We start from the raw sequence: 27979 nt of genomic DNA, 5'->3' as shown, positions 1-27979 counted from the left end.
AAAGTACATTAATTGTTTCCAGGGGCTGAGGAAAGGGGAGAATTAGGGGTGATTGCTAACAGGTGTGGGGGCTCTTTGGGGTGATGGAAATGTTGTGGAATTAGTGGTGATGGTTCTACAACATATTGAATATACTAAAAAACATTTTAAAATGGCAAGTTTTGTGTTCTGTGAACTTTATCTCAATTTTTTAAATGGCAAAAGTCAATGTTCCAATCAAGAGTATCATGGTCAGTATGGCCATAACTAGAATAAGAAATGGGTTCTCAATCATGAAGATGTCACAACAGGAGGATGATTGAGCAAGGGAAAATTTGGTGACATATTTAAGGGCATATGAAAGGATAAAACTGCTACTGCTGTTACAACATGTAAAAATGATCTTTCCCAGGAACTAAAGTTAAATTTTTTACAAGAAGCCAAAATCCTCAAGTAATACAATCATCCCAATATTGTCAAATGTATAGGAGTTTGCACATAAACACAGTCTATTTACATCATTAAGGAACTAGTCCCCGGAGGCGGTTTCCTCTCTTTTCTGAGAAAGAAGGATGAAATTTTCATCAGATGCTGCTTCTGGATGGCGAATTTCAAATGAAAATTGTATACACAGGAACCATGCTGCAAGGAACTGACTAGAGGTGAAAATAATGTCCTGACAACTGGTGACTTTGGAATGTCTTGTCTAGAGGATGGTGGGTTGTATTCATCTTCTGACTTAAAGCAGATTCCCCTGAAATGGACAATACCAGAAGCTCTTAATTATGGGAGATACCGTCCTGAGAGTGATGCATGGAGCTTTGGCATCCTCCTCCAGGAGACCTTCAACTTAGGGGTCTGTATATACCCTTTTTGCCACTGGATATTTTATCCATCTTTTCAGATTTAAATGAATCGCTGCCTTTTTCTTTGCCTGAAGATTTTGACTTATTTTTTTCCTTGTCTTTCTCATTTGGATAAGGAGAATCACATGGATTTTCACTTTTGTGTTTTGAAACCACCATTGTTCCGTTTTCTTCTTTTCGCCTCTTGGTTAAGTCCGGTAGCACTTCCCGGTCATTGTTTGAGTGATGCCGTTTCCGCTCTTTTCTATCCTTTTCATCTTTTTTCTCTCTTTCTCTGGATCTTTCCCTTGACTTGTCCAAATCTTTCTTGTCTGTTTCTCTCTCCTTACTTTTGATTAGTGGTGAAGGAGTATGATTAAGGTAGAGCTTTGCTGAAGACTCCTTGAGTTCAATGAGACTATCCTTTATTGTTGAGGTATGTGATGGCAAAGGGTGTATATCAATTTTACGGCGTTTTTGTTCCCTTTCAGGCTCAGTAATATCTGATCGGGGAAGAGGTGACTTCAAGGGCCCAGAAACTGGTCTTTTTTCTCCTCCTTTAACATTTTCTTTTGATTTTATTTCCCTTGCTATATCTCTTTCTCTGAATGACTCCTTCTCTATTTCCTTTTCTTGAGTCAATTTTGATTCTATGTTGGGGACAGTGGTCTTGAATTTCTCATCTTTAGCTTTTTCTTCCTTCTTGAATTTTTCTTTCTCTTTGTTGGTCTTAAGTGTTCTTTCCTTTGTCTCTCTTGCTTTTTCATCTTTATTTGGCCGTTCTTCCTTTGGTTTTTCTTTACCATCTTTACTAAGTACCCTGGCCTCTGGAGTAGTAGCTGGAGTCTTTTCTCTTTTCTCCTTTTCTTTCCCTTTCTCTTTGTCATTTTCTTTAATGCTTTTGCTGCTATTAAAGCCACTATTGCCATTGTTTGAATTGCCTTTCAGTGTGGCACTAGAAGCTTTATTTACAGCTTTCACACCACACTGAGATCTCTCCCTTGATTTATCATTCTCCTCAGCACTGCTTTCATGAGATTTAGATGCACTTCCTATGGAAGATGAAGACCCACCACCAGGCCCATTTTGTACACTGGCAACTGCATTCTTTGGAGTGGGGTCTTTGTGATGAAATTCATTTTCAGGTATCATGTATGACTTCCTACATTTCAACTGCCCAGAGTAGCCCATAGCTAATGCATATAGATCAGGCCTTTTCTCTTTTTCTTCTTGGCAGATTTTTTGCACCCTTCTTTCCAAAGCCTGACCCAGATTTAAAACTTTCGGGTAGCAAGGAAGTATTTTTGTTAGCACAATCAAGATATTCCTAATGTGAATATATTCACCTGTTTCAAGGCAATGTACTGATGCCTTAGTTAGTTTGTAATGCCATTTATGTACAACATGTCGAAAATTTTCATAGTCTAGTTGATCAGCTTTATTTCCACCATCGAATCCAGTTGCCCGTAATATAGTAAGGAATCCTGGATAATTTCCACATTCCTTTTCATATGTGGCTCTGTCACTGTGCCACCTGGTCACAGTCTCTAACATACAGCAAAGAAACCTCCCATATCGACTCGCTTCATTTTCAGTACAGCTTGCAACTGTGAAAATTATGTCAGAGAAAACTCGATCATAGCAAAGAAGTGTGGAAAAATTTGGAGTTTTCTGTTGATGTACCAATTCAACAAAACGAGCACAGTAAACAGCATCAATTGCTGAAAAAATACATCGAGGAAATATACACAGCTGTAAAAATTTTGTGATGGTCTCATTTTTGGTAGATTTTGCTAAAAGCCAGTTGTCCTTTTCCAGTTTCAGTCTCTGTAGAACTCGCTGTACATGTTCCATCTGTTTCTTTTCTTCTTCAAGAAGCTTGTCCTGAAGAGCACTACAGCGCTCCTTTTCTTTTTTCTTTTTATTTGGAGGCATTTCTTGATTGTCATCAATTGCTTTCATCTGGACTTTAAGTTTACTGACTTCCCGTTCGTAGCTGGTGTGTGGAACTGCAAGGTCATACATTGTCAATGACCAGAATGTGGCATAGAATCGAGGGCTGATGTCATCCCAGACTTTGGAAACGTGTAATGAGACCACTGCTTCGTGGACAGGGGCCATCACCATTTCACATGATGTAATGTACTTGTGGACTTTATGTTGCTGTTTACTTCCCTTGTCTGATTTTTTAAGTTCATCATATTTGGATGAAATATGGTGTGCATACATTGGCCTAGACAAGAAAAATGCTGCATCATGAGGTATATGAAATTCGTTACAGAGCACATCAATTGAAGGTACTCTCTTTATATAGTCTTCTGTGCTCAGATTAGATGCTAAAAATCCACCAAACTGTACCAGGGTATCATGACATTGATCATAGAGCTTTCCCACAAGTTTCAAATGTTTCTCTCCACCTTCCTGAAAGATCACGCCATTCCTCTGCTGAGCTATAATCAAACAAAGGGGAAGAGCAAGATCATAGTCCAATAGTGCATCCTTTAATCTCTGGGAGGATTTTTTAGTGTTTCTGATCTGGCCAAAATAACCTCCCTCAGCTTTTAGTTGCTCTCCACCAGTCATGGCCTCTAGTTGCTCCATTGTCATTTCCTCGGTAATTTCTATTCCTGCCATTTTTTGTACCACTTCTTTCAATATAAGCAGGTCAAAACTTCTTCCTGCCTTTAGCTGGTTAGCCACATATTGCAGAAGACCAGCAAGATCTATTGGGTATTTACGAAAAACTGCACCACAGAAACTAGCAAGACTCTGAAGCCAGCTTGAAATAGTTGTATCATCGTGTTTCATTCTTTCCTTTTCTGGATTTGCTAAAGCTTCAATGATACAATAGGCCAAGACATCATAATTCAATGAAGTGAGGTATTTCAGTGAATCTACTACAGGTGTTATTAAGTTATCATACTTCTGTATTTGTGACAAGATATAATCAAACAAAATAGTTGGATTGCTGTGGCTCAATTTCCCAATTTGTCTTCCAGAAGGCTTCACATTTTCCTTGGTTAGACGTTTCATGATATATTTAACTTTGTCTATTGTTTGAGCTTTAACTTTTACTAAAAGTGGGTGACTGTTATAAGTTTCATTCTTCCACTGGCCATACAGACGATACCTATGCTGATATGGAAATGTTTTAAACATTCCCCATAGTTCCTCAGACATACAAGCATTGCAGTCCATTAGAGAAAGAGATGGAAGTAGTACCTGGTCAGTAATGCCAAGTAAACAGCTAAGGATAACTTCCATTTTCTCTTTATCTTCTTGTTTTCTTCCATCAGACTGAAACTCCTTCATAAATGATTTGCCTATGCGCACCACTTTTGCAAATAAAATGGGATCACGAGAAAGGTGGGGACCAAGGTAACAGAACATATTGAAGACATCTGTCCTCAAATCCTCAAAGGTCTCTGCTTGTTTTGGTGCTCTCTTATTTTGCAAAGCATTAACAGGTGAGCCTTTAGCACCTTTAGGAACACCAACTCTTCGGTAGAGAGGGTCAATAGTTATGTGAATAAGCTTGCAAATAGCAAGAGCTATTAGCTTATGTGAAGCAGCATAGTATGGAGGCATTTGATCCATAATGTTCTCTGCATGCTGCCAATCGCCAATCTTTAATAAGGCTTCTAACAAACCAAGTTTTTGGTTGTCAGGTGGCTTTTCTACTTTCTCCTCCTCCTTTTCCTTTTCCTTCTCTTGCTTATCAATTTTTTCAGAAGACAATACAACTACCGTAAGTTTTCTGACAATTTCCTTAGCTTCCACCATTTCTCGTTTATATTCATCCATAATGCAATTATCAGCAGGAAGAAGATGTACATAAAGATCATTTAAATCAATAAGATTAACTTGTAGGAGCACTGCTGCAACTCTGTATAAAGATGAAGGAGTCGCTCCATTCGGCTCCTGGTAAAACTTGAATTTGAACCCAAGTATATGACAAAGTGTTTGCGGTTCACACATACTCATATAAGATTCTAATAAAGATATAAAGAAGTCATTATATTCTGGTCTGCATTCAAACACTTCTAAAATGACATTCAAAACTCTATTGGGATCTAGATTAAAGCATCCTATTAAAGATTTGATATTTTCTAAGATTAAATCACTAGTAATATTTCCCGATAAATCTTGCCCCAATTCAGCAATCAGCTTAGCATACCCTTCATTCTCTTCTCTTAACAAATTGAACTTTTGCTGCTTATAAAAGAGTTTTGTCTTGATTTTCACTGACCTTTGATTGAATTGCTGTGATTGTTTGATAAGTCCTAATGATTCCAATGTTTCTGGATCCAGGCGTTCCTTTAGAATCGTGTCTGAAACGAAATACAAACACGCTAACACCAACTGCGTAAAACAGTCTCTCTTGCTCTTCTCTTCTAAACAGGTTGTCTCAATATCTAACATGCAAAAGACATCAGCAAGAATGGAGGGCATGTCCTCCCGAAATTCGCTGATGTCATTTAAAACACTAGATGCTTGTTCGGGCTTCAGATTTCCTTTAATGACATGGTGTGATAACTCATAGAGAGCTCGCTGGAAATCTCTGTAAGTCGAACTGCCGTGGCTTCTGTTTTCGCTGAGAAGCCAACATAAGTCCAAAAAGTCGCCCCTCCCTGACTTCTCCCAGCTCTTTATCCACTCGACCGGGACCGACACCGACGCCGCCTCCATCTTCCCCGCCTTAGTAACAGAGGCCGGAAGTGCAGCGCGTCAGCGTCAGCGCGGGGGTCAAAGGGAAGTCCCGCCCACGAGGAATGCTGGGAACTGCGCGTTCGCTTTTCGAGTTTCCGGCCCCAATGACTTCTGGCCCCACCCGTCTTCTCTCCAGACAGCGGTTTTTTTTAAAGGGTGAGTGCATCGTGGCTAAAAAAAAAAAAAAAAAAGATCTGTGATGCCGGGTGCCGTCCACTCGCTTCCTCCGGGTTTTCCAGCTTAATATGAGCCCTGGGAAAGGCCTTCCTCAGAAAAGCCTCGGTCTGGATCCTGCGCTCCAGTTGTTTCTGCAAACGTCGGCTCGGTGATGTTAGGTTTCGGATCCGTGCTTGATTGGGGCAGTGATGGGATCTCGACGTGCACAGGTTGAACAGTCAGGGCTCCCGTGTTTATAAGGCGCATGCGAGGCGCACCGCACCGCGGGCAGGAGCGGGTGTGCTTCCCGAGGCGTGAGGGTGACCGGCCCGCTCCGGGTGCGGGGGCGCAGGCGGGGTCGAGTGGAGAATACACTTGGCTGAGCGTCCGGCAGCCCCGTCGTCACTCGCTCCGTTACTCTCTGGAGTGGTCGTAATGTAGGGATTTTTGGGGGGTCCAGACGCCCAGAGTCAAGTCTCCATCTGATTCAGTGAAATCGCTCTCGGGTTCTGTCCAGAGGCTTGTGACCTAAGACGTGAATGTCCCACTCCTCCCTGATGGACAGCGTTGCTCATCAGTCAGCGGCCCCAGTGCAGCCTGCATCAGACACTTCACCAAAGGTGGATTGGATTGTGTGTTTGAAAATGTGAAAGCTGCTCACTGTGTCTGGGTTTTAGAAGGTCTAAAATAAACTGCGTTCTCTCTCTCTCTCTCTCTCTCTCTCTCTCTCTCTCTCTCTCTCTCATTTGAGCATGACAGTCAATGCAGATTTCTCCGTTCTCTCCTACACAGGTTTGGGTCTCTTAGCCCTTGCCAAGCAAGCATTCTCCAAACACATGAGGGAAATAGGCCACTTCATCTGGTCTGCCCGCCTCTGGCAATGGGATTGGGATAGATGTTTTGGGACAACATGGATGGATATACAGGGTACTATGCTAAGATAAATAAGAGAAGTAAGTCAGGCAGAGAAAGAAATACCGTATAGTTTCACTTATCTGTGGACTCTAAAAACAAAGCAAACAAACAACAACAAAAGAGACTGATTGAAACAGCGGCCAAAGGTATGGTTGCCAGAAAGGAGGGGGTGGGGAGATGGGTATGAAACAGAAGGTGAGTAGCCAGTAATATTGTGGTAGGTTTACATGCTGACAGGTGATTACTAGAATTAGTGGGGTGATCACATTGGAAAAGTTAGGAAAATGCTGAATCATTACATTGTATACCGGAAACTAATAAGTTTTATACCAGTTATACTTAAATAAAAAATAAATTGTAAAATGTTTGCCCATAAACTTTCGTTAGGGAAGGAACATTGCTAACCTATGGAGGACACTTAAGATTTGGAGCATTTGTGATTCAATGTCAAGTACTTAATACTTTTTGGATTTTTTCCATTATAATAGTCTGCTGTCTCAGATTATAGGTCTATTTTAATGTTAGTTTGCCCACTGGAGTGTGAGCCCCATGAGGATGGGGGAATGGCTTTATAAAATTATTTGTACCCAAGAAACTAGCCATTTACTTTGCATGTGATGAGTTTGAATGAAGAAAATTAAAAAGTAATGTTTAGTAGGAACAATTTTATCCCAGAGTCTCACATACCATGAACCAATCATAGACCTGTTCAAATGATAGTTTCTCTTCATTGCAAAAAGTTTTCTGAAACCAGGGACAACTGCATTCCTTCCTTTCCTGCTCATTTCATCCGGAGAGCAAGGCTGGCTTCCTAGGTGTGCAACCTGTGCAGTAGCATAAGGCTTAGAAGGGCCCTGCTTTTGGTGTTAGTGCTCTGTTGTTGCTTTCTTGGAATTCTTAATAATTTTTGAACAAGGGGTCCACCATTTTTATTTTGCACCTAGCTCCACAAATTACATGCCAGGTCCTGCCTGAGCTCCTACTATATACACGGTGTGGCAGCCTGGCAGCTGTGGATTAGCTTGCCCTTCCAATTTGGCTTCTCTTGTCCCAAGTTGAATTCATAAGTAATGGCTGGGTTTGTGATGTGTGGTTCCCTTGGTTTAATAAGGGCCCTCCACAGCAGCCATCATATCAGGGAGCGGCATCCCTTCTCACCTAGGCTTCAGACTGACACTTTGGTTTTAAAGTGTCAGCAGAATCTTTAGAGAAAGGGACCTGGGGAGGGGTTACCTCATATAAATGACTCCCAGGCCCTTTCCTCCAGCTGGGGACAAGAGAAAGAAGGAATCTGAGCCCTAAAAGCTCCTCAAGAGATCTCCGGGGAACCGTGTTTTTGGACTCCTTTCTCCTGCTTCTTTCCTAGGACTCAAGTATCCTATGATAGGTAAATGCTTCTCTGACTTTAACGTGTACAGGAAACATCTTCTAATCTTGTTAAAACGCATGTTCTGATGCAGTAGGTCGGAGGTGGGGTTGAGATTTCTGCATTTCTAATAAGCTGCCGATCCATGGGCCATACTTCTGGTAGCAAGCTGACAGATTGGCCATGTTTCAGGCTTGGGCAGATCCTAAATTTCTGTTTCATCCTGGCTTATGTTCGAGCTACCTTCTTTCCCTAAAAGCAGTCTGATTTACCCTATCTTTCTAATACACATGCTGGCGGAAGCCAGCACAAGTGCATGCACGCATGCATGTATGACTTAGAATGCTATGAGATTTAAATAAAAGAAAAGTCTGACTCAAAAAGCCTTAAACAATGAGATTTATTATCTTACACAATTGAAAAGCAGAGAGTGCCAAAAACAGGCTCTAGGCGCAGAAGCGCACATGACTTCATAGTTTCATCAAAGATCCGGGCTTTCTTCTCTCTGTTCTGAAATCCTCGGCCTTGCAAAGTGGCTATGACCGTTACAGGCATTGCTTTCACATAAAACAGCATCCAGATGCAGAAAGGAGCTATCTCTGGATGTCTCTGTTTAGAACCCAGATATGTTTTCCAGGAGCCCCAATCAAACGTCTCACATTTCAGTTCAAGAGTCTATTTCTAACTCATAAATTTAGCCAGGGGAACAAGATGACTGTGATGTCTTAGGCAGGATAATCAGGATCCACTTGCTGGAGGCAGGGAGGAGAGGCTTAGCGTTCCTTGAAACACGTGGATGTGAGGAGGAGCAGATATCTGAAAAAAGTCCAGGTTATGTTGGAAAGAGGAAATATGTTATGACTGGGGAGAGAAGGAGTGGGTACTGGCTTGGCAACCGGCCCAGTGTCTACTCATACACACTCCCCAACAAAAGGCCTTCATTTCAAGAAGGGCAACAGAACATTTCATCCAGATCTGCAGCAGGGAGCCTGGAGGCCCAACTCTTTTTTCCTTCACTGGACTAATTATCCCTGAAACTGACCTCTAAAATGTTTGGTTTTATTTTAGAAAAATAAACTTAATTGCAACTTTTTCCTGGGCAGCTGATCATGGATGCTTAATTACACTGCAGGACAGAAACAGTTGTGTGACTACAAAATAAATACCAGATTGATTTTGCTGTTGGCTTTACTTTATTATGTAAGTTCCATTAGTAATGTCATCTTCATAGCAAATATATCTAGACAAATAGAGGGAACTCTGAAATCCAACACTTTCCTGATATTTGTTGAAATCTCACGATTTAGCATTGTGCAGCCTGGTTCTGTTTAGACACTAGATGAATTTTACAGTAAATAACTTTTTAAAAACCAGACTTCTTGATAACAATCCTGGAAGACCTAGTGAACTTCCAAAAACTACTTTTTAAAGCATGTTAAGAGAATTTGTCCTTGGTAAAATTCGTATAGCTAGAATATGCACTGAATGAAACTTCTGTTTTCATTTCTTTATGAACTAGAGGCCCAGTGCACAGATTCGTGCATCAGTGGGGTCCCTTCGCCTGGCCTGCGGGGATCAGTGAACCTCCACACCTCCGCAGCCCGGCCTTACCCGCCAGCTCATCAGGCTCCAGCCCGCTGTCCGCATTGATCCCACACAGCACGAAGCGGTAGGCGGCTGGGGAGGATCCCAAGCCCAGGCTGGGCGCCAGGGCCCCACTGTGCCTGCTGTTGCCGCCACTCGGGCACGCAGGGGGAGTGTCTGCAGGAGAGGCTCACACTGCCACAGCTACTCTGGCCAGCAGTGAGCCCGGTGTCAGGTGCCCATCTGTCAGCTGAGCGGCGCTCGGCACTCCCGCTGTGGGAGCACACTGACCGCCAGGAGGCAACTCCTGCATTGAGTGTCTGCCCCCTGGTGGTCAGTGTGCGTCATACCTACCGGATGGTCGTCCGGTTGTCCGGTCGCCCGGTCGCTTAGGCTTTAATGTATGTATGTGTGTGTGTGTATATATATATATATATATATATATATATATATATATATTACTAAAAAAATACAAAAAGACAGAACAACCTGGTTGGTACATTCACAGACTATGAAGTCCAGTACCTGAGTTAAAATCTGAGTTATGTCACTGACTAGCTCTGTGACCTTAGGCAAGTTACTTAAACTGGTTTTGTTTCGGTTTCCTCATCTGTCAAATGAGGATAAGAATAGCACCTATTTTTCTCAGCTGTTGTGAATATTATGTGTGCATAAAGAGAAGAGTACTTGGTATTGAGTAAAACCCCTGTAAATATTAACACATTTACATGTTGTTATTTGCCTTCCACATGGTAGGCCCTGTATTACGCACTTTGTCTGTAATCCTCAAAACACTCCTAAAAGATTATCTGGTATTGCAAATACCAATGGAAAATAATAGCTAACATTAAACTGAGCACCTACTATGACTATGTATCAAGCACTGTTTGGGTACAAAGCAGGCATCATTTCACTGAAGCCTCATAATAACCCACAGAAATACGGTTTCCCCATTTTACAGATAAACTAAAGAACAGATCAATTAGGAAAAATACTTTGGCCGTTTTAGCTGTCAAAAGCTAGCCTAAGGTCATGGTGAAGGAAAATCATTATGAAAAGGAAAAGAGAGCTGCATTACTCTATAAAGTGAAGTTGGAATCATTTTAAGTATCCAGGAATTGCCTAGGAGTAGGCTTAGAAAGGATGGAAGTGAGCAAGGATCTGTAGCAGAGTTGAGGGCTGAGAGGCAATAAAAAAAAAAATTGGCAGATCTCTGTGATAATAATGATCTGCAGTTTTTAAGAAGAGAAATATTTAAAATTTGATCTTAAGTAACCTGCTTTGCTATAATGTAACTCTTTCATTGTTATTCCCTATTTGTTGTTATTGTTAACATTTATTATCCACTACTCTTTAATCTGTGATATTTAGGGGAAGTTGGGGGAAAAAAGAAAGTATGGCCTCAAATATTAGCATAAAGTGCAGAGAAAAATAAAAATCAGCTATGAAAGAAAAAACACAATCTCAAGAATTTAGTGTAAATAGATCATCTGAATAAGGTATGCCTAAGAGGAATATAACCCACCCAGTAAACCTTGGAGTCACTGAGTGGAGAGTGTATGAGTGTATCATAGTCTATAGCAGTAATTTTCAACCTTTTTCATGTCATGGCACACATAAACTAATTACTGAAATTCTGTGGCACACCAAAAAATAGGTATAATTTTGATTGATTTATAAAAATAATAATAATAGTAATTACCTACCCTTTTTGTTCAAAAGTGACTTTTTAAAAAACCAGGTGCCTATACTTATATATAGGATTGTTGGTATGAAGAATTAACCAATCAGATCCAACCTTTTTATGCAATGTGAGCAATAAGATGTGACTCAATTATGTGACCTATATATTTATGGTTCAAGACAGGGCATTCATACTGGCCAGCTATTGTGTTGGCTATTGTCATTTTTTTTTAATTAATGTTTTTATTGATTTCAGAGAGGAAGAGAGAGGGAGAGAGAGATAGAAACATCAATGATAAGAGAGAATCATCAATTGGCTGCTTCCTGCACATTTCCTACTGGGAATGGAGCTTACAGCCCAGGTATGTGCCCTGACTGGGAATTGAACTGTGACCTCCTGGTTCATAGGTCATTGCTCAACCACTGAGCCACACTGGCTGGGCAGGTTGTCACTTTTTAATTTGACAATCTAACAGAAAAGAGGTCAGCACCCCTGACTAAATAGTCAGGTATTGCATGTTTTAAAACTTTTTGTGGCACACTGTCACACCAGTTGAAAATCGCTGGTCTACAGGGTTGGGGCTTGAGGCATTTCCACTTCAATATTGAGAAGTATAACGTAGACCAGAGGACTTGGGGCTATCCATTTGGCTGACTCCTAGATTATTTGGAGGGACACACTATGTTGTAGCAAGAAGGGACTTTGACAACACATACCTAGTCCAGAATCTTCCTTTAACAGATTTGGAAACCAAGACCAGAGAAGAAAGTGACTTGCCCAATTCCGAATAAGGAGAGGCAGGGGAAAGACCATGACCAGATTGCCTGACTATGAACCTGGCCAGCAGTCTACTCTGCCCGTCGTTCACAAGGGATGATTAATTCTGTGCCCTGTTGGAGGCTTTGGGAACGTCCTAGTGGTTTAGAGCTCCCCAGTGGCTGATTGGCTTAGCATCTGGGAAATTCTGAATCACATCAGATGGAATGTTTTGTTTACTTCCTACCCACAGTGCTAACAGGGAGAAAGGGTTCTTCCCCCTCCCCCCAAATTTGTTGGAAGCAGTAAATGATTTCCCAGTTTATCTGGTCTCACTCGTAACTAATGTCTTGCTTTGGCCATCTCTTTGTTAGTTTCAGAGAAAAAATGTTATTTGAAATATTTGACTTATTTTCAGAAGTTAGCAAAGAAAAGGAAGAAAGTCTCTTCCTTAACTCTTCTTTTAGTAAACCTGCTAAAGTAATAGTAACTTATTACTACTGGCAAATGTACTGCAGAGGTCCCACGTAGGGCAGTCAGTACACCCCAGGAATAAATTCAGATTCACATAGGCTGTACAATTTTTTTAAAAATATATTTTATTGATTTTTTACAGAGAGGAAGGGAGAGGGATAGAGAGTTAGAAACATCGATGAGAGAGAAACATCGATCAGCTGCCTCCTGCACACCCCCCACTGGGTATGTGCCCGCAACCAAGGCACATGCCCTTGACCAGAATTGAACCTGGGACCTTTCAGTCCGCAGGCCGATGCTCTATCCACTGAGCCAAACTGGTTACGGCTGGGCTGTACAATTTTAATATATTTACAATGTTATACATTTTTCTAAGGTACTAATAATTCATAGACAAATATCCTGAAAGCAAGTCAAATTTGAAGGATGTTTCATATTCTCTCCCCAGCTCTTTTAAGTGTCAACATCCAACTAGTTTTCTATTTTAGATGTTTCAGCACCATCTATTTATCTATCCAACCATACACATGATCATAGATGCATTTAACAAATATTTATTGAATACTTACTGCATGGCAAGCATACTGCTAATCATTAAGGGTTCAGTATTGAGTAACAAACACATAGCTCTCCACTGTCATGAGTTTTCATTCTCTTGTCCTCACCGCTTGCTCACCTGCCCCAATTCCCATTCCCCATTCAAACTTATAGTAAATTTCTAATCTTTTAATAATTCTACTCCAATGCTTTTTTTGAGTACAGCATTTTCTGTGCTTATCTATTACTAGAGGCCCGGTGCACGAATTCATGCATGGGTGAGTTCCCTTAGCGTGGCCTGACACCACCAGCGGGAATTGGGCCGAAACCAGCAGTCCAACACCGCCTGCCGTTTCTGCCTGCCGCTCCCGCTGCACCAGCTACACCTGCTATGGGCTCATGCCCAGTCAGTCCTGATTGGGAGAGGCACATGCCGCTGCAGTGATGCTCGCCAGCCATGAGCCCTGCATCTGGCGCCCGTCCCAAGGGTGGTCGGGGAGGCCGGGACACAATCAGCCCTCTGGGCGGATAGAGTGGTGGGATGCCCTTGCCAGCCCAGGATCTGGATTCGTCCCACTGATGTTCCTGCCAGTTGTAGGGAGCCACCTGGTGGCTGCTTTTATATCATTTCTTCCTTATGGAGCCTCTAGGGAGGGGAATCGGCCGCAGTGCCTGAGACCGACTTCCAGAAGGCCAGCTGTGCTGCCGGGATCATGCCGGCAGTACTGGTCTGTTGGTGCCTGGCCCATTCTCCGGAGATTGAACCTGCAGGACTACTGGGGGAGTGAGTGGCTGCCGCTGGGCTGGTGGACTGCTGGGATGGGTCAGTCAGCTGAGTGGCACTCCCACTGTGGGAGTGCACTGACTACTAGGGGGCAGCTCCTGCATTGAGCGTCTGCCCCCTGGTGGTCAGTGCATGTCATAGCGACTAATCGTTCAGTCATTTGGTCATTTAGGCTTTTATATATATAGACTAGAGGCCCGATGCATGAAATTCGTGCAAGAATAGGCCTTCCTCCCCCAGGCTGCTGGCACCGGCTTCCCTCTGGCACCTGGGGCCTGGGCTTCCCTCCGGCTTCTGGCCAGCACCCGGGACCTGGGCTTCCCTCCGGCCACTGGCTGGTACCCAGGACCTGAGCTTCTTTTCAGCCGTCGGCAGGCACCCGGGACACGGGCTTTTCTCTGGTTGCCAGCAGGCACCTACCTGGGTGTTCCTCCGGCCACCAGCAGGCACCCAGGACCCAGGCTTCCTTTGCAGCCCCGCCTTCATCCGGAAGGTTGTCCGGAAGGACATCCAGTCTAATTAGCATGTTATGCTTTTATTATTATAGATTCTGCCTTAGAGTCACATGTACTTCATTTCTTCGGTAATACTGTAATGCCTGACCTCCCTGCTACCAAAGTGGCCTCACCATGGTCCATCTCCTCCACAATACTAGCAAAGTCATCTTCTTCTAAGAAGATCTGATCACCAATCTTAGCATCACTCTGAGCAGGGCACCAGATATTAAGTGCCTCTCAATGGGGTGCAATGTAAATTATACAATACCACATAAAGTATTCTTGCCTTTAAAAAAATTGAATCTAAATATAATTGGGCCTTTTAGAGTAACCTACCAGTTATAGTAAAAAGGAAAATTACAAGGAAAAAGTTAAATTACACCAATAAGGAAGCAAACAGATAAATGAAATATGTGGGACAGACACTAGGGCATTATACCAGTTTTCTTCAGTAAATAAATGGCATGGGGATTTTTACGAGAGTGTGGGACAAAGAGGAAGTGCTCTAAATTAAAATATTTCAGAGTCATTACTAATTATTGCAACATGGGAAATTAATTGAGGTCCTCATCTGAACAAACCTACTATAAAAAAGATAATTATGAGATAACTAAAGACATTTCAGTTCACAAATGGTTAAATGAAGCTAATATAATTAACTCAGATGTGAAATAGGTTGTGGTGAGACAAGAACATATCCATATGTAGGGGTGAAATGAAATCAGGTGGAAGGTTTGCTTTAAAATCTTTTCTATATATATAAAAGCCTAAGCAACTGTTATGACCAAACGACTGGAACAACTGGTCTACCAGTGGCTATGATGCACACTGACCACCAAGGGGGCAGATGTTCAATGCAGGAGCTGCCCCCTGTGGTTGGTGCATTCCCACAGCCAACCTCCCATGGCCCCTCCCCCCCAGCCCAGCTGGCCAACCTCCTGGGGCCCCTCCCCCCAGACCCTGATCGAGAGGCCAGCTGGCCAACCTCCCACAGGACCTCCTCCCAGCTGGCCAACCTCCTGTGGTCCCCCCAACCAGCTGGTCAACCTCCTGTGATCCCTCCCCCTGGCTGGCCAGCCCCTGATAGGCCTCGATCGCCGGCCAGGCTGAGGGACCCTACCCGTGCACAAATTCGTGCACTGCTTCTAGTATTTAAATAAAATAAAGCAAAAGTAGAAAAGTCTTAACAATTATTAAATGGTTGATGTGTATATAGTAATTTTTATTTGTGTGTGTGTGTGTGTGTGTACTTTCATAGTAAAATTTTAAAAATAATCCAACCATGTAACTGCTTTTCAAAAAAAATTGCTAATTCTGTGCTGGCTAAAAAACAAAATCGAAACTCGTAAGTTTGCCTTACAAGTCCCTTCATAGATTGAACCCAAACTAGTGTTCAGCCTACTTCTGCATTCTGTATAGTTTTACCTTGCATAACCCTTTTCCCTAAATCTGCCATGCTCTTTCATGGCTCCAAATCTTTATGTTTCCCATTTTTACTACCAAAAATTTCCTTATTCTCTTTCTCACATAGCAAATGCACTCATCCATATAGACTCAATACATTTTCCATTTATACAAGGAGCTCAGTCAGAATTAGTCATTCTCTCCAAGTTTCCCCTTTACTCATGAGTCTCTTGTAGGTCTTAGTAAATTCTGTGTTTATATCTCTCCTAGAGGCCTGGTGCACAGATTCGTGCACCAGTGGAGTCCCTCAGCCTGTTCTGTGCCCTCTCACAATCCAGGACCCCTTGGGGGATGTTGAAGAGCCAGTTTTGGCCCGATCCCTGCAGGCCAGGCAGAGAGACCCTGCCAGTGCATGAATCAGTGCACCGGGCCTCTAGTATGCATATAAGATCTTTTGTTAATCTTTTCCAGCCCTCCCCCCTCCTCCCTTCCCTCTGAGATTCATCAGTCTGTTCCATGTTTCCATGCCTGTGCATTGAACATCTGCCCCCTGGTGGTCATTGCTTGTCAGAACTACCAGTCAAACGGTCGGACAGTTGCTTAGCCTTTTATATATATAGATATTACCAACACCACCATAGTGTCTGGGAAACAAGAGGTGCTGGATAAGTGTCTATCAAATGAATGTAATGCATGCAGAGTCAGTACTTTCTCTGTGAATGTCCTTCTGATGACCTAAAGAGAGTGAAGACAGAAGCAGAATTTTTCTATCTTTTAGCATTTTTCTCCTGTCTTGTATATCTTCTCAGAAATTCAACTTCTCTAACATGTAAAAGCAATCACAATTCTAAACTTCCAGGTTACAGAAATATGTTAAAATTTCATTTGTAAACACTACCAACAAATTGACTCTGTCATTAAGATTTAATGATTTTTAGACTAGATGGGATTTATCTTTAGAAAAACACTGAGACTTGATTCCTTTAATGAACTTTTTCTCCTGACCCAGCAGTACCTAATTTCTACTTAATTGCTTTGTGTTGATATTGGTTTACTTCCTTGGGTTTCTCCTCAAAGTACATCCTTGTGGAGACTGAGCCAGACTGGCATTATTTTTTTCTTTACAGTTCTTGAATTGAGAGGTATGAAACTATGTGCTTTCCTCTTGTTTGTTTGTTTTCCACTCTTGATAACTTTTTATGTTATTACTCTAATAGGAGTTTTAAGTCTTGTGAGTGATTTTCAGTCAAATAAACTACTTTTTGGTAAAATTTTGATGGTTTTAACCCACAGGATTTTTAATGAGTGTGTGCATCCTCACGATAAATGAATTTTTTCTTCAGTTTGGTGATAGGAGATTTTAAAGAACTTACAGCAAAAATAGGAAAAGTTTGACCATGAGTCATCAACTAATGAATGCATAAGTACAATACCATCTATCCATATAATGGAATGTTATTTGGCAATAGAAATGAAATACTGATACATGCTACATAGATAAATCTTGAAAATAAGTAAATCTTGTGCTAAGTAAAATCAGCTAGTCACAAAAGACAGTATATTGTAATATTCCACTTATAGAACATGTCCAGAATAGGCAATTCAGAAGGATTGTCTAGGGCTGGGAGAGTTGAAGTGAAATAGAGAGAGTATAAACACTATAAATGGGTATAGTGTTTCATTGTGGAGTGATTAAAATGTTCTGGAATTAGATAGCATAACTCTTTCAACATACTAAAAACCATTGAATTTCAAGCTTGTATAAATTACATCTCAATAACACTGTTATTTGTCTTTAAAACTTAAGCATGAGAATTGAATACATTATTTTTAGAGTAATGCTGGCTGGTGTAACAAACAAACATAAACATTATAGTGGCTTTAAAATAGTACATTTGTTTTCTCATATGTAACAGGTATCCCTGGTAGGCAGGGAGCCTCCCATGCATTCATTCAGAGATTCGGGTATTTTCCATCTTCTATCTCTGCCCATCTCTAGGGCCTTAGAGTCCTCTGCATTCAGCAGGCAGATGAGGAAACGGAAAGAGGCACATTCATTTCCCTGCCCTTCCAGCCAGAAGTACCCACTTTGCTTCTCTTTGAGTTCTGTTGTATCCCATAACACAACTAATTGCAAGAGATTCTGGATATGTAACTTAGATGTGTATCCAGGAAGAATTTAGCAAATGGCTCTCTAGTCATTGTTCTGTTCCTACATTTTCCAGTTCTCTCCATCCTCTCGCCCTTCTCCCATCCCCCCAACTGATCTGTGCTTATCTCTAATTGTTTGCCATGTTTTATTCACCACCTAATATAATTCTGTAGAATATCCATTCTCCGTTTTTAATTAGGCACATAGAATATGCATCTATAAGAAAAATTAGATTGTTTTTAATTCTAAGGGACAGAAGTATATAGTTTGCTTTATCTGCAGCACAAGGAGTAGTTATCAACCTGTTCTTTCACTCCTTGGTCCATTGTCTTTGTCATCAGACATGTATTTATTTAACAAATCTATTCTTGTTATTTATTTTCTTAGAACATATAGTGGCTTCCATTGCTTATAGCTATGTTTTTCAAATGCCAATCTTTAGACTGCTACTAGCCCATAGTGAAGTGATCAAAATTAAGAATGTAGTGTGTGTGTGTGTGTGTGTGTGAGAGAGAGAGAGAGAGAGAGAGAGAGAGAGATATTTAAGATTTCCAGCTGTCCTTGCTCAAGAAATTTATTTAGAAATCACCTCCTTCTGATTTTGGGGAGTATTAAAATAATATTTTCTTTCATGAAGCCACGGTATTAGTTGATTATTTTTAAAAGTTCTTTTATTCTAGAGTGGACTTAACCTTTTACTTTGTCAAAATGTATGTTTTGAGAGCCGTAGACCTTTTAAAGAAGATATCTTTTGAGGGAAAAGTTTATAGAGTTGCCACTCACAGATCATTTGGAAGGTACATCATTCCCTAGTTCTGATCACATGTGTAGTTTTGGCCTTCTGCTCAGAAGGCTTGTGTCTATATATGGTTGATGGGGGTAAGAGTGAAGGGTCTCCCAGGAATTTAGGGAGTATTGTGAAGAGTGTGGGAGAGCTGGGTCATGTATCATTTTCCTGTGAGAATGATAGTGATGGAAGAGCAGCCCGGGGTCCTAACTATAGTCTGTAGATGAGGAACAACTTTATTCTGCTCTCTAAGATTTTGTGGGTGGCCTAAAAATTAAACTGACATGAGAAAGATTAATAGGGAAAAAGCATCTGAATATATTTAATATCTTTATGTGTACACAGTAGTCTTCAGAAGGAAAATGAAGACCCAAAGAAGACAATAGGCCCAGAAGCTTATATGCTTTTTTACACAAAGAATAATAAATTGTGGGGATGTGACAAGACAAAGCAATTTGGGGCAGTAAACTGTGGGACAGTGACTAGAAAATACATGGGAGAAACTAGTGGAAGATCGGGGTTATTATTTTAGTAGCTTTGTTTATACAGGTCCATTTTGGTGTCAATTCCGTCTCTGATGATAAGAATGGTCTTCTCTTCCTGGGTCAGGGAGAGCATGTTTCTCATAGGAAATTTTATGACCTACTTTTAGGTAGAAAGGAGAAGGTCAGAAGCCTTTTTCTGCTTCTGCTGCGCCTTCAGTCAAAATCATCAATGTGCCAACGCAGCATATTTGAGGGCCGCATAGTCTGAACCCCTTCAAGTCTATAATTGCATTTGAAACACCCATTTCATTTGGGCAACTTTCTCATTCTTAGATTCAAGTTGGCCTTACATGTACTTGCAGACACATCCCAAAATTTTCTCTACTTGCTGTTGTTTTAGAAATGAGCCATGTACAAATAGCAGCCCCAAACCTCAAAAGTGGCCAGAGTGCAAATGAAGTAAGTGTCTATTGTGTCAAACCCTTGTATGTTGACCTCCTGCACATGGCTCAATGTGGGTCCTCATGGAAGTCATGCCAGCCCTTTGGGCCTCAGTTTCCATCAGTAGAAAATGAAAGAGTGTGTTAATGTCTTCTCACTTTTAACACTGTGTAAATGGAATTATTTGTGCCTGGTGCATATGTACTTTGTGGTAAAAATATGATAAAAATCATATCAATTTATTTTCTGCCCATGGTTAGAGTCTGACAAACTTCCAGGTAAATAAAATATGTATTGTGTGTTTAAAGCTTAAATAGAAACCACCTGGGTGTCTTGGAAAGATAACTGGAGACAGAATTTGCCTTTGTCATCAATTACTCATGCTCCAAACAAATCCAGGCTTCCCTGCTGTGGCAATTTTATTATCATACCAGGAGCAATGTGCAACTTATTTAGTGTCCAGGACTTTTCTTCCTAAGGACGTGTGGGCGCTGGAGCTGGGAGTGAAGGTTCAGAGATCCAAAGTGGACCAATATTTGTTTATATATTGCAGCAAGAGATCAAAAATGAGAATTTACAGTAACAACATGGAGATGGGATGTGGGGTTGGGTCTTTCTGGAGTCATAAAGATAAATGTTGTTTTAAAGTTGTTGTTGCCCTAGCTGGTTTGACCCAGTGGATAGAGCACCAGCCTGCGGACAGAAGGGTCCTGATTCTGGTCAAGGGCATGTACCTCGGTTGCATGCTCCTCCCCAGCCCTGGCCCGCTGGTCAAGGCTCGTGCAGGAGACAAACAATCGATGTGTTTCTTTCTTTCTTTTTTTTTTTTTATTGCTTAAAGTATTACAAAGGGTATTACATATGTGTCCATTTTATCCCCCACCCTAGACAGTTCCCTAGCCTCCCCTATCCCCCAGTGTCTTATGTCCATTGGTTATGCTTATATGCATGCATACAAGTCCTTTAGTTGATCTCTTACCCCCCTACCTCCTGCCCCCCAACCCTCCCCGGCCTTCCTGCTGCAGTTTGACACTCTGTTTGAGGCAGCTCTGCCTCTGTATCTATTATTGTTCAAAAGTTTATAATGGACTCTATTATCCATGAATGAGTGAGATCATGTGGTATTTTTCCTTCATTGACTGGCTTATTTCACTTAGCATAATGCTCTCCAGTTCCATCCATGACGTTGCAAATGGTAAGAGTTCCTTCCTTTTTAGAGCAGCATAGTATTCCATCATGTAGATGTACCACAGTTTTCTAATCCATTCATCTACTGATGGGCACTTAGGCTGTTTCCAGATCTTAGCTATGGTGAATTGTGCTGCTATGAACATAGGGGTGCATATATCCTTTCTGATTGGTGTTTCTGGTTTCTTGGGATATATTCCTAGAAGTGGGATCACAGGGTCAAATGGGAGTTCCATTTTCAGTTTTTTAAGGAAACGCCATACTGTCTTCCATAGTGGCTGCACCAGTCTGCATTCCCACCAGCAGTGCACAAGTGTTCCTTTTTCTCCACATCCTCTCCAGCACTTGTCGTTTGTTGATTTGTTGATGATAGCCAGTCTGACAGGTGTGAGATGGTACCTCATTGTTGTTTTGATTTGCATCTCTCGGATGATTAGTGACTTTGAGCATGTTTTCATATGTCTCTTGGCTTTCTGAATGTCCTCTTTTGAAAGGTGTCTATTTAGGTCCTTTGCCCATTTTTTGATTGGATCGTTTATCTTCCTTTTGTTAAGTTGTATGAGTTCCCTATAAATTTTGGAGATTAGGCCCTTATCAGATATGACATTGGCAAATATGTTTTCCCACACAGTGGGTTTTCTCGTTGTTTTGTTGATGGTTTCTTTTGCTGTGCAGAAGCTTTTTATTTTGATGTAGTCCCATTTGTTCATTTTCTCTTTAGTTTCAAGTGCCCTAGGAGCTGTATCAGTGAAGAAATTGCTTCGGCATATGTCTGAGATTTTGTTGCCTTTGGATTCTTCTAGAATTTTTATGGTTTCCTGTCGTACATTTAAGTCCTTTATCCATCTTGAGTTTATTTTTGTGTATGGTGTAAGTTGGTGGTCTAGTTTCATTTTCTTGCATATATCTGTCCAATTTTCCCAACACCATTTATTGAAGAGACTATCTTGGCTCCATTGTATGTTCTTGCCTCCTTTGTCAAATATTAATTGAGCATATTGGTTCGGGCCAATTTCTGGGCTCTCTATTCTATTCCATTGATCTATATGCCTATTCTTGTGCCAGTACCAGGCAGTTTTGAGAACAGTGGCTTTGTAATACAACTTGATATCTGGTATTGAGATCCCACCTACTTTGTTCTTTTTCAGGATTGCTGCAGCTATTCGGGGTCTTTTTTTATTCCAGATGAATTTTTGGAGAGTTCGTTCTAGATCTTTGAAGTACGCCGTTGGTATTTTAATGGGAAGTGGGTTGAATTTATAGATTGCTTTGGGTAGTATGGACATTTTAATGATGTTGATTCTACCAATCCATGAACATGGTATGTTCTTCCATCTGTTTATGTCTTCCTCTATATCTTTTTTCAACGTCCTGTAGTTCGATGTGTTTCTTTCACATCAATATTTCTCTCTATCTTTCCTTTTCTCTCCCACTCTCAAAAAATCAATGGAAAAATATCCTCAGGTGAGGAGGAAGGAAGGGAGGGGTGGGGGGAGGGAGAAAGAGTTGTTGTTAAGGAAGGAGGTATTGTATTAGCATTCACATTGAAAAGGAGGTGCTATACATGTATCAGTTCTGAATCACTGAAGATGAGGAAGAATGAGAAGGCATGTCTTTGTTACCTGAACTCAAATAAATGTAATCAAATAGCGGCCAATCACTGAACCTCGTGGTTTATCCAGTTATAATGTGGGGTAAAGAACGTGTGTTCCATAACCTGGGATTAGTCTAGAACCGTGGTCGGCAAACTGCCGCTCGCGAGCCACATGCACCTCTTTGGCCCCTTGAGTGTGGCTCTTCCTAAGCCTTAGGAGTACCCTAATTAAGTTAATAACAATGTACCTACCTATATAGTTTAAGTTTAAAAAATTTGGCTCTCAAAAGAAATTTCAATCGTCGTACTGTTGATATTTGGCTCTGTTGACTAATGAGTTTGCCGACCACTGGTCTAGAATATGCATTTAAAAACTTGTAAGTTTCAGCCACTTAAAAACTTGTAAGTTTTTTATCCTCAAAAGCCTCATCTGTAAAATGGAGATAAGAATTTAGGGTCATGGAAAGGATTTAAAGAGATGTGAACCCAATCCTCATGGTAAGCACTCAATGAACTGATAACTGTTGACACATATTCCAAGATCTCCTGGACACTGCAGCCCCTTTTATTTCTATTATTTTGTGCTCAAAAACACATCTATTTAAGTTTTCTGAAACTATTTGTGGATTTGTTTCTTCTTTTTCTCCTCTTTTTTTTTCTAGTCTCTTCTCAGAGTTGGTAGGAATGGATAGTGGCCTCATGCCAAACTCTTCTTGAAATGGATACCTTCACATTAGCCATGTGTTTGGAATCTGAAGTTTAGGGTCTGGAAATAACCCTTCAGTGATTATAAACTAAACAAGGAGACTGATTGTCTTAGTTCCTCTACCACCTCCCTCCCCAGGCGGAGCTGCAGTGTCAGTGGGGTCGTGCCTGGTGCTCTGAGTGCAGCTGCAGCAGTTAGAGCTGAGAAAGCCCCGTTTTATCTTTTGAGAAGAGCACTGCCAGTGGATTGGGGCACACTCAAGTGTCTTAAACCAGCAGTCGGCAATCGGTGGTTCGCGGACCACTGGTGGTCCGTGAGGTCCGAAAGGTTGGTGACCGCTGTCTTAAATAACTGCCGAACTGCTATAGATTAGCAGGATATGTTTTCTCCCAGATAGAGCTCAAGCTGCCACTGGACTGCCCTCCTCCCATCTCTGCCTAAATGCTTTTCCCATTCTTCAGAGTCCACTGCAAATATCAATTCCTTTCTTGGTCTTTCTTCTAGACGGCCTTACCCTTTTAGTTCATAGCATATGCTTATGGCAGAGACTTGTATCATTAAATTTCCTTGATTAATTGCTGCAGTATTCCAGAAATTAAAAGAACCCCTTAAAGAATGCTTGTCATTCATAGACTAACCCTGAACAGTTTCTTTTCATCTATTTGTATCTTGTGCTAACCATTCTCTAACCTCTGTTCACTTTAATCTGATTTTTAAATTAACTAATTAATTTTATCTTCCTGGCTTCTGATTTTGACCACATGGGAGGCTGGTCACAAGTGAAGTGCATAAAGGAGAAAGAGCAGGGGGCTATTTTAACTGGTGGGTGTTAACTTTATTCGTTTGTATTAAAGTGACAGGTGTCCTTGTCTTATTTCTATCATCTAAGCAAGATTCTAGGGACTGTTTTTCCACATAAAATGAGGACTTGAACATGCCAGGTGCTCAAATGATTAATAACTTGAATCTAATGAGCTTATTTACTTAGCAATACAGAAAAGTGATACTAATCCAAATGTGCAGGCGTGCGTACAGGTGCGTGTGCATGTATGTATGTGTGTGAGTGTGTGTTGCATATCCGGAGGTATAAAAGAAGGAACTAGGAAGGACACAGTGGCAGCAGGCTCAATCCTCAAATCTTAGGTTAGTTTTTGAATTTTTCTTTCTTCTTTTGCAATTTTATTTCTTACATGATGTCAGACTGAAGACAAGATGATCAGCTTTAGCATCAAGACTGGTCTCTAGAACTCATTCCCCTATAAGACCCCATTCTAACCAAAATATTACATTGTCTTTATAAATTAGTGTGACTTGCAGATATATTCATATCTTAATCTTTCTCCATTATCAAATACTAGAGTCCCAGTGCACAAAATTCATGCATGGGTGCGGTCCCTAGGCCTGGCTGGCGATCAAAGCATGAGCATCTGACTTGGAAGGGCAGATCCCAGCTGGCCTCTGGACCCTGGGCAGCACCTGGGCCCCCGGCACCCTGCACGCCCCCCTCCGCCTGAGTCATAGTGCTCGATTCCCCATGTGGAGATGTGGTGAGCACAGCCAGATGCCATGGGTGGGGGCATAGCATGGGCCTCTGCTTCACCCAGCAGCACTGCACGGAAGCCAGGCAGGCAGCATAGTCTCTCCTGGCTGGCCTCGCAGACCGGTTCCTGCGCGAACCCACGGGGAGCCCAACCGACCCCTATGGTCCCAGCCACTGTGGTCCCGCTCACCCGGAAGCCCACTGGGGCTGGCAGCACTTCCACTGCCACCCATTGCCAGTGCCTCGTCGCCAACACCCACCATGTTCTGTGCCACCCCCTGGTGGTCAGCGCACGTTATAGCGAGCAGTCGAACTCTTGGTCGAACTCCCAGTCAAGGGGACAATTTGCATATTACGCTTTTATTATATAGGACTAGAGGCCTGGTGCACAAAAATTTGTGCACTCGGGAGGGGGGTCCCTCAGCCCAGCCTGTACCCTCTCGCAGTTTGGGACCCCTCGGGGGATGACCACCTGCTGCCTTAGGCCTGCTCCCCGGGGGATTGGGCCTAAACTGGCAATCAGACATCCCTCTGGCAGCCCGGCAGCCCTTGGGGGATGTCCACTTGCCAGAGGGGAGTAGACCTAAGCTGAAGTCAGACATCCTTAGTGCTGCTGAGGAGGCAGGAGAGGCTCCCACTACCACCGCTGTACTGGCACCCATCAGCCTGGCTTGTGGCTGAGCAGAGCTCCCCCATGTGGGAGTGCACTGACCACCAGAGGGCAACTCCTGCATTGAGCCTCTGCCCCCTGGTGGTCAGTGTGTGTCATAGTGACCAGTCATTCCCAGTCCTTCTGCTGTTAGGGTCAGTTTGCATATTACCCTTTTACTATATAGGATAGAGGCCTGGTGCATGGGTGGGGCCCGGCTGGTTTGCCTTGAAGGGTGTCCCGGATCAGGTTGGGGGTCCCACTTGGGTGCCTGGCCAGCCTGGGTGAGGGGCTGATGGCTGTTTGCAGCTGGTCACACCCCCTTCAGGGTGGGGGTCCCCACTGGGGTGCCTGGCCAGTCTGGGTGAGGGGCTGAGGGCCATTTTCAGGCTGGCCTGTGACTGAGGCTCCCAGCCTCTCCTTTTTTTCTTTTTATTCTGGGATTTATTTACCTTCTATAATTGAAACATTGTTGCTGTCACTGGCGCTCCCAGCTCTGAGGCAGCGGCCTGCTAAAAGCAGGTATCTGGGGTTTGTTTAGCTTCTATAATTGAAACATTGTTGCTTTCAGGCTCAGAGCCGGGCCGCGGCAGGCGGGGAACCTTGGCTTCCTCCATCACTGGAGCAAGCAAGCCTCCTTTTTGCTTCAGCTGCATGGCTTCCAACTGCTATCTTTGTTGGCAGTTAATTTGCATATCTCGCTAATTAGCCAATGGGAAGTGTAGCGAAGGTATGGTTAATTACCCTTTTTGTCTTTTATTAGATAGGATATCTTCCATTGATTTCAGAGAGGAATGGAGAGGGAGAGAGAGATAGAAACACCAATGAGGAGAGAGAATCATGGATCAGCTGCCTCCTGCACACCCTACACTGGGGATCGAGACCACAACCTGGGCATGTACCCTGACAAGGAGTCAAATCTTGACCTCCTGAGTCACAGGAGGCAACCACTGAGCCACGCCAGCTGGGCGCTTGTTCTCATTTTAAAGGAGAGAGAATTAACACTCCAGAGGTTGACTTGCCCAAAACAGCCAAGTTATGCAGTGGCAGAGTCAGGGAAAGGTAGGGGGACAGGTTCTAAACATGCACTCATGAGGCCTCTGTGTTAATCGGTTCAGCCAGGGCTGCAGGTGGACAGACACTGTCTCTGGCTCTTCAAGTGGCATTTCCTCAAGGCCCTCAGATTCCCCACATGACCCCCCACCCTCCTTACCTGCCATCAGGGCCGAGGAGGGCGAAGGATGGAAAAGGCCATCCCGGTTCACCTGGGAGGGGACGTGGGAAAGGGAGGGAGGGGCAGAGCTGGGAGCACCACAGACTCTAGGTGGGAGTTAGAGGCAGCAATCTGGATGCTGACCACCCTGTCCCAGCATCTCAGGAGTGTTTCTTTCTCTGGAAACACCGCAAGCATTGCCTTAGGCTGCGGGAACTTGGGGCTGGTCTCGGCTGTTCGGTTCTGTGGTGCGGATCCTCTCTGTCCTGGGAAACTGGAGTCGGGGATTGGAGTCGGACCACCTGGGCAAGCCCTTTGCATTGGACCCCGAGCCCTTTTGTGTTGCGTGACCCGGGTTCCGGGCACAGCTGACCTATGTGTCCACGAGGGGGCTTCATTTTCCTAGTTTCCAACGTTTGCTTTCCATAATACTGTACATTCTGTTTTGTTGGTTTTTTTGTACCAAAAATAAAACGATTTGCTTGTTTCAGGTAAGTATTTGTCATCACTGAAGAGAGCTTGGGGTTGGGGCACATGGAGGGATTAGGGCAGCGAGATAGGAATGACCCACCACTCGGACGTCACGGTGGGAGGCTGGTCATGAACATTCCACATCACTTGTGTGGAGCTCAAACTTTACAGTCAGTTCCTCAAAACGGATGGGATCTGACTCCAGGCGCCCCCCCACCCCCCGCCCCACTGGCAGCTGCGGGGACCCTGCCTTCCCAGGGGTCCAGACGAGCATGGAGGGCCTCCCCCCCCCCACGCCGTTTTTAATGCTCTGGCTTCCCTCCAGCACACCCCAAAGTCGCCACCTTGGCTGCCACAGTTTCCACTGTCTCCGCATCGCCCTCGGCAGGGTGATGTTGCCTCCTGCTGTCTCCCTCTTCTTCTTCCCCCTTAGCCTGCTCCTGACACAGAAGCCAGAGGGTCTGTCCCCACTGCATCAGTCCAGCAGGTCCTTACCTATAGCCCCGGCGCCTCCCCCTGCACTCAGGGGATGCCAGGTTCTCACAGACCCTTGATCCCTGCAGAATATACTCCCCAACCCAGCCTCGACCCCCTTCCACTTGGCCACTTGCTCATTCTGCCCCTCCATGGGCCCGATGGCCTTCTCCAGGCATCTGCCTGGCTCTCCTCCATCCATTCACTTTCCCTCAGTGAGCCTCCCTTTGCCCCTCCCCTCAAGGAGCCCCTGTGTGGCATCATTCCCGTGTTTTCCTGGTGCCTGTGCCCTCTAACGGCTGCACCTCACGTCTCTCTGAGGCTGTTTCTTCCCCGCACCCCTGTCCTCTCCCGGCGGAATGCATGCTCCGTAGGACAGGGCGGCTGGCTCCCTGCTGCTCTGCGAGCACCCGGGCATCAACCTGGGACACGGCGGGTGCTCAGTCAGTGATACAGGTTGTGTAAGATGCTCAGGCAGCTGTGCTAGGTGTAAAGGCCATTGGAAGGCAGACTCACTTGGAGCTGAGGGCCAGTGAGCTCTGGGGCCAAGGGAGCCAGGTGGTCCTTTTCTTGCAAGAAGGTGGGATG

The 27979-nt window shown here is 43.3% G+C and overlaps 2 protein-coding genes across 2 annotated transcripts in view; one reads left to right on the top strand and one right to left on the bottom strand.

The window, feature by feature from the left end:
• The window catches only part of SGIP1 (SH3GL interacting endocytic adaptor 1), a 209660-nt gene that overhangs the window by 25594 nt on the left and 156087 nt on the right, over positions 1-27979 (top strand). The window lies entirely within an intron of this gene.
• LOC308516594 (THO complex subunit 2-like) lies at positions 825-6325 on the bottom strand (the record flags this gene model as incomplete). Its single annotated transcript, XM_081087619.1, has 1 exon — positions 825-6325. The coding sequence occupies exon 1, from the start codon at positions 5511-5513 to the stop codon at positions 825-827; it is 4689 nt and encodes a 1562-aa protein (XP_080943745.1). The 5' UTR covers positions 5514-6325.

Source organism: Myotis nattereri, assembly GCF_964212035.1.
Source record: "Myotis nattereri genome assembly, chromosome: 3".
Taxonomy (NCBI): Eukaryota; Metazoa; Chordata; class Mammalia; order Chiroptera; family Vespertilionidae; genus Myotis; species Myotis nattereri.
Note: the sequence above shows the minus strand (reverse complement) of the source record. Positions and strands in the feature narration are given on the sequence as shown.